Source organism: Myiozetetes cayanensis, unplaced genomic scaffold (genome assembly GCF_022539395.1).
Source record: "Myiozetetes cayanensis isolate MyiCay16 unplaced genomic scaffold, myiCay2020 scf10, whole genome shotgun sequence".
Taxonomy (NCBI): Eukaryota; Metazoa; Chordata; class Aves; order Passeriformes; family Tyrannidae; genus Myiozetetes; species Myiozetetes cayanensis.
Window position 1 is genome coordinate 5,697,501 of NW_026086605.1, and position 17,020 is coordinate 5,714,520.

General features: G+C 44.1%; 1 protein-coding gene across 1 annotated transcript in view; it reads left to right on the forward strand.

Moving 5' to 3' along the window:
• Positions 1–14,230, forward strand: part of MGMT (O-6-methylguanine-DNA methyltransferase) — a 147,987-nt gene extending 133,757 nt beyond the window's left edge. The window contains exons 7-8 of the mRNA XM_050340826.1: positions 5,917–6,056; positions 13,055–14,230. Coding sequence (XP_050196783.1) covers positions 5,917–6,056; positions 13,055–13,186 — 272 coding nt within the window. The 3' untranslated portion in view covers positions 13,187–14,230. The remainder of the gene's footprint in view (positions 1–5,916; positions 6,057–13,054) is intronic.
• The last annotated feature ends 2,790 nt before the right edge of the window (positions 14,231–17,020 follow it).

Genomic DNA, 17,020 nt, shown 5'->3' on the forward strand with positions numbered 1-17,020 from the left:
AGGGCACTACTAACCCGTGTCCACAGGTGCCACACCCGCAGAGCTTCTAAATCCCTCCCGGGATGGGGACTCCGCCCCTGCCCTGGGCAGCTGTGCCAGGGCTGGACAACCCTTTGGGTGAAGAAATTTTTCCTAATATCCAACCTAAAGCTTTGCTGGTACAACTTGAGGCTGTTCCCCCTTGTCCTGTCACTCCAAGCCCTTGTACCAAGTCCCTCTCCAGCTCTCCTGGAGCCCCTTTAGGCTCTGGAAGGGGCTCTCAGATCTCCCTGGAGCCTTCCCTTCTTCAGGGGAACCCCCCCAGCTATCCCAGCCTGGCTCCAGAGCAGAGGGGCTCCAGCCCTCAGAGAATCTCATGGCCTACTCAGGACTCATTCCAGCAGCTCCATGTTTTTCTCCTGTTGGGAATCCCAGAGCTGGATGCAGCACTTCAAGCGGGGTCTCATGAGGATGGAGTAAAGGCAGAGAATGCCAAGGAGGAGCAGGCTCTCCAGGTCTGTGAGTACAGGTGTGCTAAGGGAAATCTTACTTCAGGAAAATGGGATGGATTCTCAGGAGCCAGCATAGAACTGATGTCAGAGAAAAATAAATTGATTTTATGCTTTACCTCCATCCCCTCTGCGGTGCAAGCCTTGGCTGCCACATTTTGTTGGCTGGGAAGAGACTGATATTTTCTCTGTCTCTTCATCCAAAGCATTAGTTCTCTCGTGTAGCAATTGCAGTCGGTGTATTACCTCCAGCTCAGAGGATAATCAGGTGGCTTCTCCATTTAACTGCACCACTGCTGCTCACAGCCACACAAATCACCTGGCAGGGAATGCCGTGCCGTGACAGGGGCTGTGCCGGAGCCCAGGAGGGACCTGTCAAGTGCTTTGCAATTTCTTCCATCTTTTGGAGTCCGTGGACTCCAAAATCCAACCTCATCCTGTTCAGGGATGTTGCAACTCTCCAGGTCTGGTGTGAATACTGAAGCTGATAAAGCTGAGGAGTCACTGGTTTGTGTAAAGCCTTGTTTGGGTTTGGGTGGGGCAGTGGGAGTCTGGGCAAGTTTGCAACATGCCACGGACGTGGAATGTCAGGGGCTGGTTCTGAGCATCAAACTCCTTGTTTCCATCAGCTCTAAAATTAAATCTCCTCTTGCAAGTGCTTAGTAAACTGCTGTTAAGGCGACTGTGCAAAAAAATGGGTCAGAATATCAGTTACCACTCGAGTAAAACACCCACTGACTTCCAGAGGGTTTAACCTACAGAAATACTGCTGGATGAGGTCCAGGGAGAGTTCCTTGCTTCTAAGGATAGAATTTGGCCCCACAACCCCCTCAACAGTCTGAAGGGAACCACGTTTAAAACTGTGTTAAACTGCAGAGTAGGAATAGCTCCCGTTAATTGGGTTTTAACAGAGCTCACACTCAATGTGAGCCTGCCTGAAAGTTATTAAAATATATTATTATATATAAAAATATTAAAAGAAAGTATCTTGATCTGTTGTTCACTAAAGTGATACAGATACACAGCATGTTTGTACAATATAGTTTTGTTTCTGTTTTATTATACTACACATTGCAGGCATAGGTGCTTAGGCAATACATGGGAGTGCTTAAAAGTGCTCCCCTAGCCCACATTTATGGGGAGCAGGAAAGGGAACACCAGGACTTCAGAGTAACACCTGAATTTGACTGGTTTCATGATTTGACTGGTGTTTCAGATTGGTTTGAGTTGGAGGGACCTTAAGGACCATCCAGTCCAACCCCTGCCATAGGCAAGGACACCTTCCACTAGACCAGGCTGCTCCAAGCCCCATCCAGCCTCGCCTTGGACACTTCCAGGGATGGGAAGGGCCTCATAACAAGAGCAAAATGTTTTAATAACACTTGCTAGTTCAGTCTAGTGTATGGTAGCAGGTTAGTTGACAGGTTTAATATGGCTTTAATGACCTACTTAATAATAAAGAAGGCTCAAAATTGCTAAAAATCAGCTCTCTTGCTTGTATTCAGTGTTTACACCATTGCCTGTTGTCAATTAAAATTCTTAAATTTGAATATGAATCTGTTCTTCCAAGGGCCAGGAGCCAAACTGTGGTTTCTGGATTAGGTGGAAGCTGCTGCTGCAGTGGGTACTGCTGTTTTGTCAGCAGAGTGGTGTATTTTTGAGCTGTTCTGCTTGATTTATTTTTTTTAACTAATAGTAATAACAGTGAAAACCAGTAAGTGAAAAAAACAAACAGAAAAGTTGTCTGTGCAGTACCCCAGGCAGGCTGTGAAAAAGCTGGCGAGAAGGGGGGAGTGTTTATAACTGTCTTTGCATTTGCAAAACTCTTGGGGAAAAACAAACAAATAAAAACAGGAAAAAAACCAAACACAAAACCAACACAACAAACAAAAACTAACATTCCCAGCAATCAGCATTGAGGGGAAGGGAAAAACTGGTCTGTCTTTAATTCTTCTTGATCAAAGGGATTTAAAAGGATGGAAAATCAGGCTGTGTGTCTTTTGAACCTTTCTTGGCCCAAGAACTGTGTGAGGAGGTGCAGAGGGGCAGGAAGGGACTGACACTGCTCCCATTGCTCTTCCCCCCATCCATCCTTCATCCCTGGGGCTGAGCCCCTCAGTAACACTTAACACAAATGCTTGTTAGATATTGGATATAAGCACATTATCTTGTGGAAGGTGTTCCTGCCCATGGCAGGAGGTTGAAGCTGGGTGGTCTTTAAGGTCCCTTCCAACCCAAATCAGTCTGTAATTCTGTGTTTTTTAGTTAGAAGTGTATGATTTTAGTTCTTTGGACTAATTACCACCTTTAATTAAACTGCTAAAAGTTACAGTAGAGCTGGTGTTCCAGTAAACTTGATTTTTACTCTGTCCCCCCCATATGTTTATATGGAGAATTAAGATGTAGTGGGCTGTTGTGAGGGATCTCTGAGCACCTGGGCATTATCAGCATGTTCATGACAAGTCCTTATTTTGGGGCTTATAACTGGTCTGTAAATACTCTTCCCTGTGAGGGTGGTGAGGCCCTGGCACAGGTTGCCCAGAGAAGCTGTGGCTGCCCCATCCCTGGAAGTGTCCAAGGCCAGGTTGGACGGGGCTTGGAGCAACCTGGGCTAGTGGAAGGTGTCCCTGCCCATGGCAGGGGTTGGAACTGGATGGGCTTGAAGGCCATTTACAACCCAAACCATTCTGTGGTTCAGTAAAACCCTCCCAAATACTTCTGGAGGCCATGGACACACAGTTGGAGGTGGGAACAAGCTCTCAGGGCTGAGGAGACCTGGAAATCCAACTCAGTCACAGGTCTCTCTCTTCCCCATCCTTCAGGACAGTGGGAATTGGAGGAATGTGCATTTTCATGTCAAATCTGACAGATTGTTGATCACTGTGACAGGAAATAGCATCTAATGACTCTGGTGTCTCTGTTGGCCATAACGCGTGTTCCTTGGCAAGGTCAGGCCTGCTCACCTGGTCACCTGGAGGGGATATTTTTGGACAGCCATGTGCAGAGGAAGGAGAAAAACCTCTGATGCTCACATTTCCTATGATGTGGTTCAGTCCAGCCATGGATTTGCTGGCATCTGTCTCCAGGACAGCGGGGGCATCCTGGGCTCGCGGATGTACCAAGTGTTCTCATGTGATGAGAGAATCTGTGTGTGTTAATTTTTAAGTGCAGATTTTACAGCGCTTCATAACGATATTTAACAGCATAAAATGTTGGCACGTGGTGAAAACTGGTGAAAGTTCAGCTATCTCATTTGGGCAGGTTGTGCTCACAGGCTCTCACACTTGCAGACAGTTTAATAACAGTATTTGGCACTGTCTCTTCGAGCTGCTTAAACTAATTAATGCATTTGCTCCCCACAGGATGAAATGGGGTTTTCAGATACGTTTCCAAAATGATGTGCATGATTGCTAAATATTTCATTCTTTTGAACTCTAAACTTCACCAGTGTTTTATGGGGGAGCAGAGGTGGGATGAATTCTCCCGTGAAAAATGTACAGTGGCTCTGGCAAGAGGAAAATCTGTGCCCCTGCATGTCAGAGGGGGATAATCTCTGTCCCTCTGTCAGTGTGTTACAAGGTACTCCGGAATTTGGGCATCGCTTGGCACATTGGTGGTGCTGCTGCTGGGGGGCTCTGGAGCTGCCCCATCCTCCCACACTCTGCTCCACTTCTCCCGATTCCAACAGATTCCAGAAAGTTTCAGGCCTGTCACATTCCAGCCCGCCAAAAATGAGGGCAGAGAGGGGATTTTTAGGACTCGGTGTGTCATTTAAAAGATGACATCAGGCAGTAACTCCCCGAGACCCCTGAGCAGGGTTAACGCTCATCTCACTGACTTAAAGAGGTTAAAAAAATAAGAAGGACCAATTTGATTTGAAAGAAACCTTTCTGAAGGAATCACAGTAAACAAAATCTGTTTGCCTAAGGAAACCCTTGTAGCAATCAGCCAGTAACACAACTGCTTGTGCTAATGAACCCAAAGCTGTTAATGTGGTTTCTTCAGTTAAATTGATTCATGAATTTTGAAGAGAACATTATCTAATGAATTTTCTTTGAATAGAAAGCAATTAAAAGGACAAATCAGTCTGATTAACCCCAAAGTCACCCTACTGCCACAAATGGTGTACAGTTTGAAATTATATCATAAAAAACTAGAGCAGATTTGCTATCTCTTTGCCCTCTACTAATCCATGTAAATTAATGAACAACAAAGTTAATTTCTTTGATGACCCTTTTCTCATATCACCTGGATTATGCTGATGTTTAATTTGCTTAATGTTATAATAAAGACTAAACAGATTTTTTTCAATGAAGTGATTATCATTCCCTTCAGTTAAGAAGTGATTTTTATTATTTAACACACACATAACACCGTATGGGTTTCCTTTAAGAACAAAATCACATTTCTCTACCATCCTATGTAACATCATCAGTGTGTTTTTTGACAACTAAAGAAAGAAAATGCCTTTAATGAGTTTGTTTCTTTGCCAGAGCAGGAGGCTGAGACTCTCAGCTGGGGGAAAAGGTCTCCTCACCTTTTTTTCCCCATTTTTTCTTCTTTTCTAGTCACCAGCTTGCTCCTTTCAGTAAGTTACTCAGTAGTTAGATCTTCAAAGCTTTTCCAAGAACAAGGGGTGTTCAACCCAACTAAAATACAAACTATGGCTATCCCTTTCCCTTTTATAAAATAATCCTGGCTTGGGTAAAACCCTGAGATGCCGAAGAAAGCAGCTCCTAATGCATTTGCTTATTCATTATTCCAGCAATAGGAACACTTAGAAGCAATTTGCTGGTGAATTAAAATTAAAATAATGGCAGATACATTATATATTTTCTTTCCCCCTGTATCATTAAGGATGTGCTGTAGATTCAAGGTCACAGCTAGTCCTTACATTTGGCAATGTCTGCAGTGCTGAGCTGTAGCTTGGGGGTCTGGACTATAAAATGCAGTCAGCCAGGATAATACGGAGTCCACTGGCTCTAGGGCGTCTTCCTGGGCGACTCCAGTCCCAGCTGAAGTTGGAAATTAGCTGGAGATGCGAGGCTTTTGTGGAATAGGTAGAGCCAGCTATTTCTTCTCTTTTAATTTGACTCTATGCTAATTTATACTCTGCCAATTTAATGGAAAAAACCACATTGTATGAGTTAACAGGATAATTGTACTTGAAGCAAATTAAAAATATAGGAAAATCAAAGCCTTAAATCCTTTTTTTATAGTGATCAGTTACTCTGAGCGCTCTCTCTAATAATCATGTATTTAAATGTAGTCATATAGGACACAATAACAGGACAGAACATCAGGGCTGTTTAAATTTAAATTAGAAAACTGCTGTTGAGACTCACGTTTCGTTGGGGTTTTCGGCTGTTTCACCCTAATTTTTTTCAGCCGTGCAATCGAACAGCTCCTGCTGCCTTGTTCTTTGCAGATTCCTTCACCAGACAAGTGCTGTGGACCCTGATGAACGATGTGAAGTTTGGAGAGGCCGTTTCCTACAAGCAGTTGGCAGATCTGGCCGGGAACAGCCGAGCGGCCAGAGCGGTGGGGGGAGCCATGAGGAGCAACCCGGTGAGTTCCCGTCAACTTCCAGCTAAAGCCGTAGGAACATGGTGGGCTTGGAGTGCTAAATGTCATTAGATTAAATTTATCTGCTATGAAAACTGGTCTACCATGAGTAATAAGGTCAGTAAGTGTTTTTAATCAGGGATAATGCGCAAACCCAGTTTAATGTGATTTATTCCCCACTGTTTAGGGTGCTAGGTTGGGAAGAGAAACACTTCTTTCATTCACCAGCCTCTACACAGGTTGTTTTTCTCAAACTTTCTTATATACCTTTGGGTCAGGAAAGTCTTTTATCCCCCACATGGCCCTCATTTGGCAGGTTATGAGCAGTATGGTTGTGTTAACAGCAGTCCATCCACTCTGACATAAACACGATTCTGAAAAGAAGGCCGGGTTGGACGTGGCTTGGAGCAACCTGATCTGTTGGAAGGTGTCCCTGCCCATGTCAGGGGGCAGAATGAGATGAACTTTAAGGTTCCTTCCAACACAAATCATTCTGGGGTTCTGTAGGTGATCTGCCTGAATTTGAACCAGCTGGCAGAAGTAGCACTCTAGGTCAGGCCTGTGGATTTTGGAAAAACATTTTGTTAAAACCCTGGGTCTCTTGTCTGCTTCCCAGTAATTATCTTTCCCTTTTATTTTTCTGGGCTTAGCTTTTCAGGTGTATTTGAGCACCTGAGTCACACTGGCTGGTGTCAGTGAAGTTGATGTGTTGTGTCAGTGTCTTTGAGTGTGTCTGGGTTCAGATCAGCCCCATCCTGGACTGGAGGGTTTAGGGGCCCAGGTGGATGTGCCCGCAGTTCACAAGGAACAGTTCAATTATCTAAACTCACAGCAGTTTATAGAATCACAGAATCCCAGAACAGTCTGGATTGGAACAGACCTTAAAGCCCATCTCATTCCAAACCCTGCCATTGGCAGGGACACCTTCCACTAGAAGTGGATTTATGAGCTATTTATCATGCTTATCATTTAGTCCTTTAATCACAGGAAGCATCTCAAGGTACTGATGTATTAAGATTTGCTATTTCGCATAAATTGTGCAGCAACCATTAATGAAATCATTCACTTTTCACCTCCTATTTGGGGTACAGTTCTCTCGTGGCAGCTTGTGCCGCTCGGCAGCAGCACTGCAGCCCAGGTGGCGTGTTCAGTTTAATGAACTGTTCTGCTGGACTCAGAGCTCAATATCTCATCTGATAAACACACTGCAAGTGTTCGTCCATGGGCCAGGTCCGTGGGTATCCTGCAGGTCCACACAGGTAACACAGAGCCATGGAAACTCACACAACACCTCGTGGCTTTAAGCTCCCAAGCTCCATAAAGAAGCCCACCCTGGTATTTTAGGCATCCATCAGATTTCCCTAAGAACCAGTTCATAGAAGCAACACAAAGCTGCGTTTCGTCAATACACAGTATTGTACTTGACAATACAAACTATTTTAATGTGATGGAATGCTTTCCAATATAATCTGGTGTACATTAAGATAAGGCAATCCAATGCAAACCTACAGGAAACAGTTCTCAAAGAATAACAATCCAGTGTTGTGCAAAAGGAGATGTAATTGCTATCGCCTAGAAATGTACCCAGCTTTGCCCTCAGGCTGCAGTGGAGCAGCAGCATCCAAAGTAGCGGTAACAGCAGGTTGTGGTGTGAAAATTCCTGCTTTTTCCCCTGTGAGGAAGAATGAAAATAGTTCTGAAAATATACAGCAAAGCTACTGCAATTTTTTTAAATGGGGTCCTAGCTATTATTGCCATTTCCCAGCCCCTACTATGGCGGCAGTGATTTCTGTCCCCAGCAGAAGATTTTTAAACGTGGTATAGATAATAATGTATAGCTTTAGAGGAAAGGAGCTGTGTTAATATAATGGCACCCCAATATTTCATCATAGAAGGCTGGTGATTAAAAAATAATAATAAATCAGTGCTGTAATGAGAGCTCTGCCCATCACAAACCACATTTTTATCACTACACATCTCCTGGAGTTAATCTGAAATTCCATCCATATTCCACGTGCAAACACACACATGGTCCTGCAGTGTGAGCATCTATTCATTGTTCCTCATATTTCCCAAGGAAATCTTTCTATGGTCCTTCACCTATGAGCCATAATGTGCAAGTTGACTGTGTAATACACAGATTGATTTTATGAAGGAGGTGACATACAAAGATAATATGTGGCACTGCAGAACCCCCTCACCTTTGTCATTTCTGTATATAAAGCCATCAACTCGTGTGAAAACAGATTTTCTAACCCAATTTGCAACTCTACTTCATACAAGCCTTATTAAAGAAAATGCTGAGAGGATGCATATAAAACCAACATGAGAGGTCAAAGGTGTGAGCAGCCCCTGCTCCTCTACAACCCCCCCGAGGTCTAAACCTGCAGTCCAAACCCCAAACCCATCCCTGGAAGTATCCAAGGCCCAATTGGATGGGGCTTGGAGCAACCTGATCTAGTGGTAGATTGATTCTGTGATAAACCTGATTTGATGAGGATGGTAGTAACAGCAGAAATAACCCCGAGCTGGCATCATGTTGTCCCTCAGACATATTGATAAAATCACAGATCTCACCTTTCTCCAACAAATACCTTTCTCTTTTCTACAAATTCAGGAGTTGGTCTTTATTTTCGGTAGTGTGCACCCCACAAGTTTCCTGTTGTAGTTGTGTTGGTTCACATAGTTCATGTGGTGGCCTTCAGCTTCATGAGAAGGTGGAGCAGGTACCAACAGCAGCTGAAGGACGTGAAGTCTTTATGCCAGGGGCGTGGTGGGTAGGGCTCACCTTTTGCAAGAGAAACTTCACAGAGTTTACTGCAGTTCACATTGATTGCAAGGTCTGTGGTCCTCAAAGGGAACCCATAAAGTTCAATTAAATATCTCATTAGACTGGTAGAGGAGGATCAAAAAGAAATCACAGAGGCTCATGGGAAATGGGGAATGTTGGGCTGATTAGTCCAAGGCCATCCTAAATGACTGTTCTGTGCCTTAAATAAGACGTCTTCAGCGGTCTGTTAACAGCAGGCAGAGCTGCCTACGTTGGGCTTGTATCCTCTCTAATTGTGTCATTGCTTAGGCTCAACCCCAGCTAAGGGCACAACCTGATGCTGTTACCAATCTATCTTAAATCAAGGATATAATATCAATCTGTCCTAAATCAAGGATGTTATCCAGTCAAAATATTTTGAACACCAGGAGATTGGTAGGATCATCTATGAGAACATTGTAAAGTTTGGGTCTGACATGTTGCAGACACATAGGACTAATAGTGTGGTCATTCATAGAATCACAAAATAAACTGAATTAAGGAATGCAAAAGAACCATCCAGTCCATCCCCTGTTCCTGCACAGGACATCCCAGCAATCCCACCCTCACCCTGAGAGCGTTGTCCAAACACTCCTTGAGCTCTGTCAGCCTTCAGGCTGTGACCACTGTCCTTGGGAGCCTGTTCAGTGCCCAGCCACACTCTGGGGGAAGAACCTTTCCCTAATATCTTTCATTCCTAATATCTTTCATTCCTAGTCTCTTTGGTTCCTTTGGTGGCTGGTAATAACCTGGGACCCATGTTGGGTCACATCACAGGATTTTCTTTTGGGAAAGAGCAGGAGAAAAAGCAGGGGGTTGGAACTAGATGGTCTTTAAGGTCCCTTCCAACAAAAACCAGTCTGGGATTCTCTGACATGAGCAAACCACGGAATTCTTTTTTTGCTGAGTGTGGTTCTTGCTGTGGTGTGACAGTGCGGTGTGACTCTTGGGAGTGGTCCTGTGCAGGGCTAAGAGTTGGACTCCGTGATCCTTGTGGGTCCCTTCCAGCCCAGCAGATTCTGTGATTCTGTGATATCCCATCTGTTTCCATAGTGGCCTGGCTGATCCAGGTCTGACAAGCTGGGAAGTTTCAGGAGGTCTCCATCCCACCAGCCATGTGATGGGACGGTTCCCTTGCCTCAAACTGAACACTCATAACAACCAGAGCCCTGCTCTGCTCCATCCTCACACAGAATTTGCTAAATGCAGTTCAGAGCCAATCGATCCCATGTGCAGGGAGAGTTTTTTCCCTGCCTTTTTCCTAAACAAACGCATTATCCAGGAGTTAGTTTATTCACAGATTGCCACGAGCATTAATGACCGCCCCAGCCTTGTTCTGCCACTCACCCAGATGGCTGTTGATAAAGATTTAGCATCATGTTCCAAGTGTCAGGGCTGTCAGTAGTGCTGAACCATTTGACCAGAAGAAAAAACGCACAGGGAGCTATTGATTACAGCTTCTCAGTGTCACTTGTTCACCAGGATTTAGGTATTGATGAGGCTGCGAGTGAAAACAAGCTCTTTCCCTTGTGGGCCTCTACCCAGAAGAACAAAAGCAAAGTTGGAGAAAATATTCAGCTGGTGCCCGAATCAGAGGGACTCCGGCATCGATCCGAGGGCTCCTTCATGTTAGTTTTTGTTGGAGACAAATCTATGGGCTTGGAAGTTTTATAGCGTTCGAGGGAGGGTCTGTGCGTGTGATGGATTCGTGGATTAGATGAATTAGATTTCACAGCATGGAGATTTCAGCGGAGCTCTAATATTATGAGCTGCTTGGTTATTGATAAAAATTACATTAAATGTAGCTGAGGCATTAAAGCTCCAGACTAGGTAGTTCTCCCTCTAAAATGTCCTTAGGGCCCTAATAAATTTTGGCAGGTTTAATTATTTTAGTGGTCTGAACGTTGTCACCACAATTAAGCCAAACTGAAGCAATATTCAACATTTTTAAATTACAGCCTTTGTACCACTTTTACATCCAAAGCTCTGGAGGGTGACAGATGGGTGTTTGTGTGTGCTGGGACAATCTACTGTGAAATTCCTTATGTTGGGCATGGAAAAAGCTGCATTTATTTCGTACCTCCTCTCCTTGCTTGGTGGGGAGTGGCTCAGCCCCGTATCCCTGTGTAGTCCTGCACCCACCCAGGAATCATCCAAGACCCAGATGGCTCACACTTCCTGAAAATAAAGTCCTTTTTCTTCTCCACCAAGATTTATAGCCTTTCCATCAAAATCTGCTGCTTTAGTGTGTGTATTTTTAAAGAATTGCAAATTAACCTTGGAGATGTTTTACAGTGTATTATTATGGCTTTGTCACTCAAACCAAGCTGGCTGAAGTAACTGAGGGGAGTGTAAAGACAGAGAAATCCCAAACTAGAAAAAAAAACTTGCACAATAAATCCCAATTTCTTTAAAGAAACCGTAAACTAAGTGTTGGATGGCATGGCACGGAGTAAAGCTTTTATTGGTACTTGCTGGAGTTGTCATGGATGCATAATTCACTTGTGGCATTGCACCTCAAAATAAAGCAGGTATTAGAAGCATTTCTTTATTTAAACCTTGATTAACAATAAGCATCTGTGTGTATTCCCATTTAATGTGGTCTGAGATTGAGATTTCAAATTTCAGGCATTGAAATTACTTAACAAAACAGAAAGAACACCCCAAAAAAAACCCCAATTTATGGTATCTATAGTTTTTCAGCTGCTTTGGGGTTTGTGTGTCCCAGCTTGAACTGTGCTGAAATAATGATTAAATGGGATTAAAATAAGTCAGTGTAAAGTGTGTAATTTGTGTGAAATAAATTACACTTTTTTGATGTAAAATATCCAAATTTGTGAAAACTGCCCTTTTGAGTGAGTTATTGTTGTCACAGCCACATCATTGCAATCCCATTACTATGCAGTTACCAAAACACAACCGGCGTGATTAGAGATGATGTATTGCATTTTTTATGGTGTGTACTTCAGCTATGATAATCACCTGTAATAAAAAAAAGAAAAAAAAAAAAAGAAAAAAGCATGTTTATGTACTTCTCTGCATTATCAGTCCATTATGTAACTTCTGGCATTGATTTTGCAGAATCTGTGACATTTGGTTATAAATGACACGGAGCAGAAGACAGGAGGGGAAAAAAAAAAAGTTCTTGAAATTGGTTAGGTTGGAATGAAAACTCTCCTGTTGGAGGTTTTAAAAATTCACAACCCATTTTGGATTGACTTGCTGTTAAATAATAAATAGAGCCTTGGTCTCACAGTGAATTTCTCTGTGGTGCACGTGGAGGTGCTTCAGCGAGAGGAGGATCTGCCGGGGAAGTGGAGCACAGGGACCACTTCTCAGTGGTCTGTTTTTTCCCAGAAATACGTCCTCTCCTAATCCTGGGATGATCACAGAATTTCAGACTGGTTTGGTTTGGAGGAGTCCTTGAAGCTCATCCAGTTCCACCCCCTGCCATGGGCAGGGACACCTTCCGCTAGCCCAGGCTGCTCCAAGCCCTGTCCAACCTGGCCTTGGACACTTCCAGGGATGGGGCAGCCACAGCTTCTCTGGGCAACCTGTGCCAGGGCCTCACCACCCTCAAAGAAAAGAATTTCTTCCCAATGTCCAATCTAAATCAGCTTAAGGCCACGGTGATGGTGATGAACAGTTGTCCTATACCTGCTTGTTCTCCCCGTGTACTTCTTGGGGATGTGACTCTTCATCCCCTCACCCCCAAACACTGAGTGCTCAGCTGTGGGGGGGGCTGGCACGGGGCAAGAGAACCTGATGCTGCAGGGAATTTTTTATATATGGGATTTAATATCTCAGGTTTACCCTTTTAAAGACTTTACATCATTTTTATGGATTCACTTTCCTGTCCATGCTTATTTTTTCCTAAGAGCTGGGGAGGTCTCTGGGGGCAGTGATTGGCTCCGCTTGTGCTCCCCTGGGAGCACAGCCCCAAGGTTGTGGCTGCTCTGTCCCCCTTGGGCATGGCCAGGACCCCGCCAGTTTGTCACTCAGTGCCACAAGGCTCCTGGCTCAGTGCTGGAGTTATAGACTCAGGGAATCACAGGATCATTCCATTTGGAAAAGACCTCCAAGGTCATCGAGTCCAACCTGTGACCGATCACCACCAGGGCACTGAGTGCCGTGTCCCGTTGTTGTGGGTGCCTCCCCCTTTACTCCTTCCCTCTTTCTGTGTGTTTTACAGATCCCCATCATAATCCCGTGCCACAGGGTGATCCGCAGCAGCGGGGAGACCGGCAACTACGGAGGGGGACGCCTCTTGAAGGAGTGGCTTTTGTCACACGAGAAGCTCCAGAAGGAGAAGTTGGCATATTGATGCGGCTCCAGCTGCTAACCAGCCAAGACACACAACCACGGATCCTTGGCTTATAACAAGCTCTCAGAGCACCCAGCAGAATTCAGAAAAATGGTAAATATTTGAGTGACATATAAATATAATGCAACATCCAAAGTGAAATGTGTGGTGGCACCACTATATTAAAAAAGCGGGCTGCGTCCTGGGGGAGGCAGCTCGGCTGCCCTTTCTTGTTTTTACATTTTACAGCAGAATGACTACAGCGATCCAGGCCTGTTGTGCATGGATTTTGTTCCCATCTCCAGTCCTGTTTTGTTCTATTTTTAATGTCCATTAAAGCAGGGATAAGGGAGTGGGAGGGACGTGGCAAATGTGAGGTTCCGTCTTCCCCCTGAGGAAGCGTCTGGCTTGTGGAGGGCCCTGCCAGCTCCTGCCCAGCTCCCCCTCCCCAGTTTGGGGCATAAAATGGTGTTTTACCTAAACAGGAGTTAACAGAGCACAGTGAGATCTATTCAAAAGCAGGCAGCTATTGAATTCCTTGTTGCTGGCTTTTCTTTTCAAACTGGGAGATGGGAATAATTTTTTTTTTGCGTAAAACAGCAGAAGAGATGCTACTGAAAAATCGTATATTTTGGATAAGCAGCTTGTTTAGTCCAGTAAGGCAAAATATTAAAAAGCTCATCATAGTTGCATCATTAGCAGCAACACATTCCTTTAGAGTTTGATGTTTTCCTTTAGATTTCCACATTTCTCTGTTATTCAGAGCTTTATTTCCTGCCTCTGCGTAGGAAGGATTCAAGAGACATTAAAGCTAAATTTTGAGGTGGTTTTAGTAGGGTTCTCTGTGAGTACAAGCCACCAGAAGCTGAAATTTCCAGTATGGGAATCGTAAATTGTAACATGGAAATACTGATTTTTTTATGTGTTTTATCATATTTTCATGGATGTCTCTTTAGAAAGGCCATTGCTTCCTCCCAAAAATTATTGTGTGGCAATGCGTTAGTTAATCCAGGATTATTGATACCTTGGAATTACTTCAATAAAAAAACTGCTTTGCATGTGCAAGTGTCTTTGGGTCTGTTTATAAATAAAACACAGGGTGTGATATATGGGGAAAATAAACTATACCCCACTGTACAATATAAAGCTGTATTTTTATCAAGGGTTTCTCGTGGCGATATAAACCACGGAAGCAAAGCTCAAGTGGTTTGTACGTGTCACCAGAACCCCAAGATAAAAATATGGCCTTATAATATGTACAGTTTGGGTGTACTTTATTATTTTTTTTATATCTCTAATACATGCTGCCACCAAAAGCAGGCAGCAGCAAATGTCAACTTTAACCTTTCCCACATTTGCATCCCTTGATGGTTTTTTTTTCAGGTATTGGTGCTTTTTCAGGGATGTGACTTTCTCTTTTACAGGGATGGGGGCAGTGAGCCCTGGGTTTGGGGCAGGTAACACCTTTCCTGGGGAAACACCCAACTTTGGGAGTAAGATCATGTTCTGGGTCGGAGCAGGGACAGGCAGGGATGGAAAGGGCAGGGATAGACATGGGCAGGCAGGAATGGATAGGGCAGGAACAGGCAGGGCTGGGGCAGGTGGGGATGAACAGGGCAGGGACAGGCAGAGATGGACAGGGATGGGGCAGGTGCAGGCTCAGTGGAGGGTTGGACAAGGATGGGCAGGGATGGACAGGGACAGTCAGGAATGAACTCAGGGACGGTCGGGGATGGAGGGTGCTGTTCCCGCGCTGACCGACAGAGGGCCCCCCGGCGCAGGGCTGGGGGCGCGGCGGGGCCCGGGGGCCCCCCCGGGTTTTGGGGGGGTTCGAGGGGGGGGACAGAGGGGGGCTGTGACCCCTCTGCATCCAGCTGGGATGGGTTTGGAACAGGCATAGTCAGTAACACCCTAATATACACACATATATATGTAAACACAGGTATACATGTGTATATAAACACATATATACGTATATATACACACACAGGCGTGTGTATGTGTGCCTGTGTATAAATAGATATGAACGTATGTGTGTATATACATATGTATGTCTGTATGTATACACACACTTACATACATTTTTTAAAAAATAATTAAATAAAGTAGTGCCAAGGAAGTGCAGGGATTGAGGTTTGGGTTGTGTTTGGGTTTGGGCCACTCTCAATCCTTGTGGATGCCCAGGGGTCCCCTGGAGGGGGAGGTCGGGGCAGTGTATGGACACACAGAGCTGAGGAAAACACCTCAGCACCCCCCTGTGCCTCTGTATATGAGACAAACCAACTCCCTCCCTGCTGACAGGAGCCGATGCTGTGGTTTCTCCTGGGAATTGGGTTCCCCTGCCCTGTGGAGTCCCCTGGCCCGCAGCATCCTGGACCAACACACGCTGCTCCAGCCCAGAGCCTGGGATAATGAAAGATTCAAAAATAATATTTGTTTTGGCAGAACTACATTTATAATGAAATAGATGCCCTTGACCAGAGAAGAAACTGAATTTTGCAGAGGGTCATTTTCCCCCCCTCCCCCTTTTTTTTCCTATACAAACAGGCTCTGCAGCCACTCTAAGGCAAATAGGAATATTTTTGAAGGGCTCTGTTGTATTTCCTGCATCGGATTTGCAGCAGAATTGCAGCCACACTGGTTGTACTGTTTGAAGCTGGGATGAAAAATGCAGATTCCATCCCATGTATCAATCCCAAATGGAAAAGGGCCCCAGGCTCCAGGATTGTTACAGATCACTTCCATGCACGCTGAGTTTGCGGCGTAATGAGCTCAGACTGGAAGCATCTTAAACAGAAAACCGATTCATTGGAGTGCTGGGGACATTTTTAGATACGTGCCCGAATTTCCTTCTCTTTGGAATTAGGGGAATTAGTCATCTGATTGGGGCGAGAAAGAGCTGCCCCTTAAACTTCCGTTTAATTTTTCTAAGCAGTTCTCAGGCATCAGGAACTTTTTTGAAGTGGAACTTGATATTTGCTGTGTCAGTTCCAAATTATATTAAGTTATAGACAAGGAATGGTAATTTTAAACTATTGTTTCTGTTAACATCACAGTATTATTAACATTAATATTATCATTACTATCAATATTATGATGATCTCTAAGGTCCCTTCCAACCCAAACCATTCTATAATTCTATGATTATTATCTCTTCTATAAAAATCACAGATTGTTACTTTTAATCATTTTCCCCACTATTTTAAATTTATATTATCTATAGCGTGTGTTGCATCCAGCAGATGCAACAGAGAATTGCATCAGAGAATTGATATTAAAATGGCTATTTATTGGGAAAGGTGGTGGTGCAGACCTGCTTCCTTAAAGAAAATGCAATAAAAGAGTAAACCTGTAGAAAATTCCTGAAAAACTTAAAGCATAGTATTCCAAGGGGAATCCTGTAAGATTTATGGACTATTTCAAGAATAATTTCCCACCAAGAATCTTACAGGAATGTAAAAATCCTCGAAGAATTGCGTTTGCAGATTTAATTGTAATTGCTTTTTTTATTCTTAGAGAAATTGAAGAGAAATGTGGTTCAAAGGCTTGTGTGTGAGGGGCTGTGCCCTCCACTCCCAGCAACTGAACTGGCTCTAAAAACAATGGAAAATATTCCTGACAGCCCCTCACTGGCCATTAGAGAGGAGATTTCGGCTATGCTGATGTGCAAACGCAGCTTGTCAAAGGCCTGGCTGCTATTTGGGTTTCAAATAACATGTGGAGGGTGTGAGTAACAAATACATACATGTAGTTTGTGCCTTAGAAAAGGAACATTCCCCTTTTTTTTCCTTTTTTCCCCCTTTTTTCCTCATTTTTGTAATTTTTCTTCTTTTTGATCTTTTTTGTTCTCTTTTG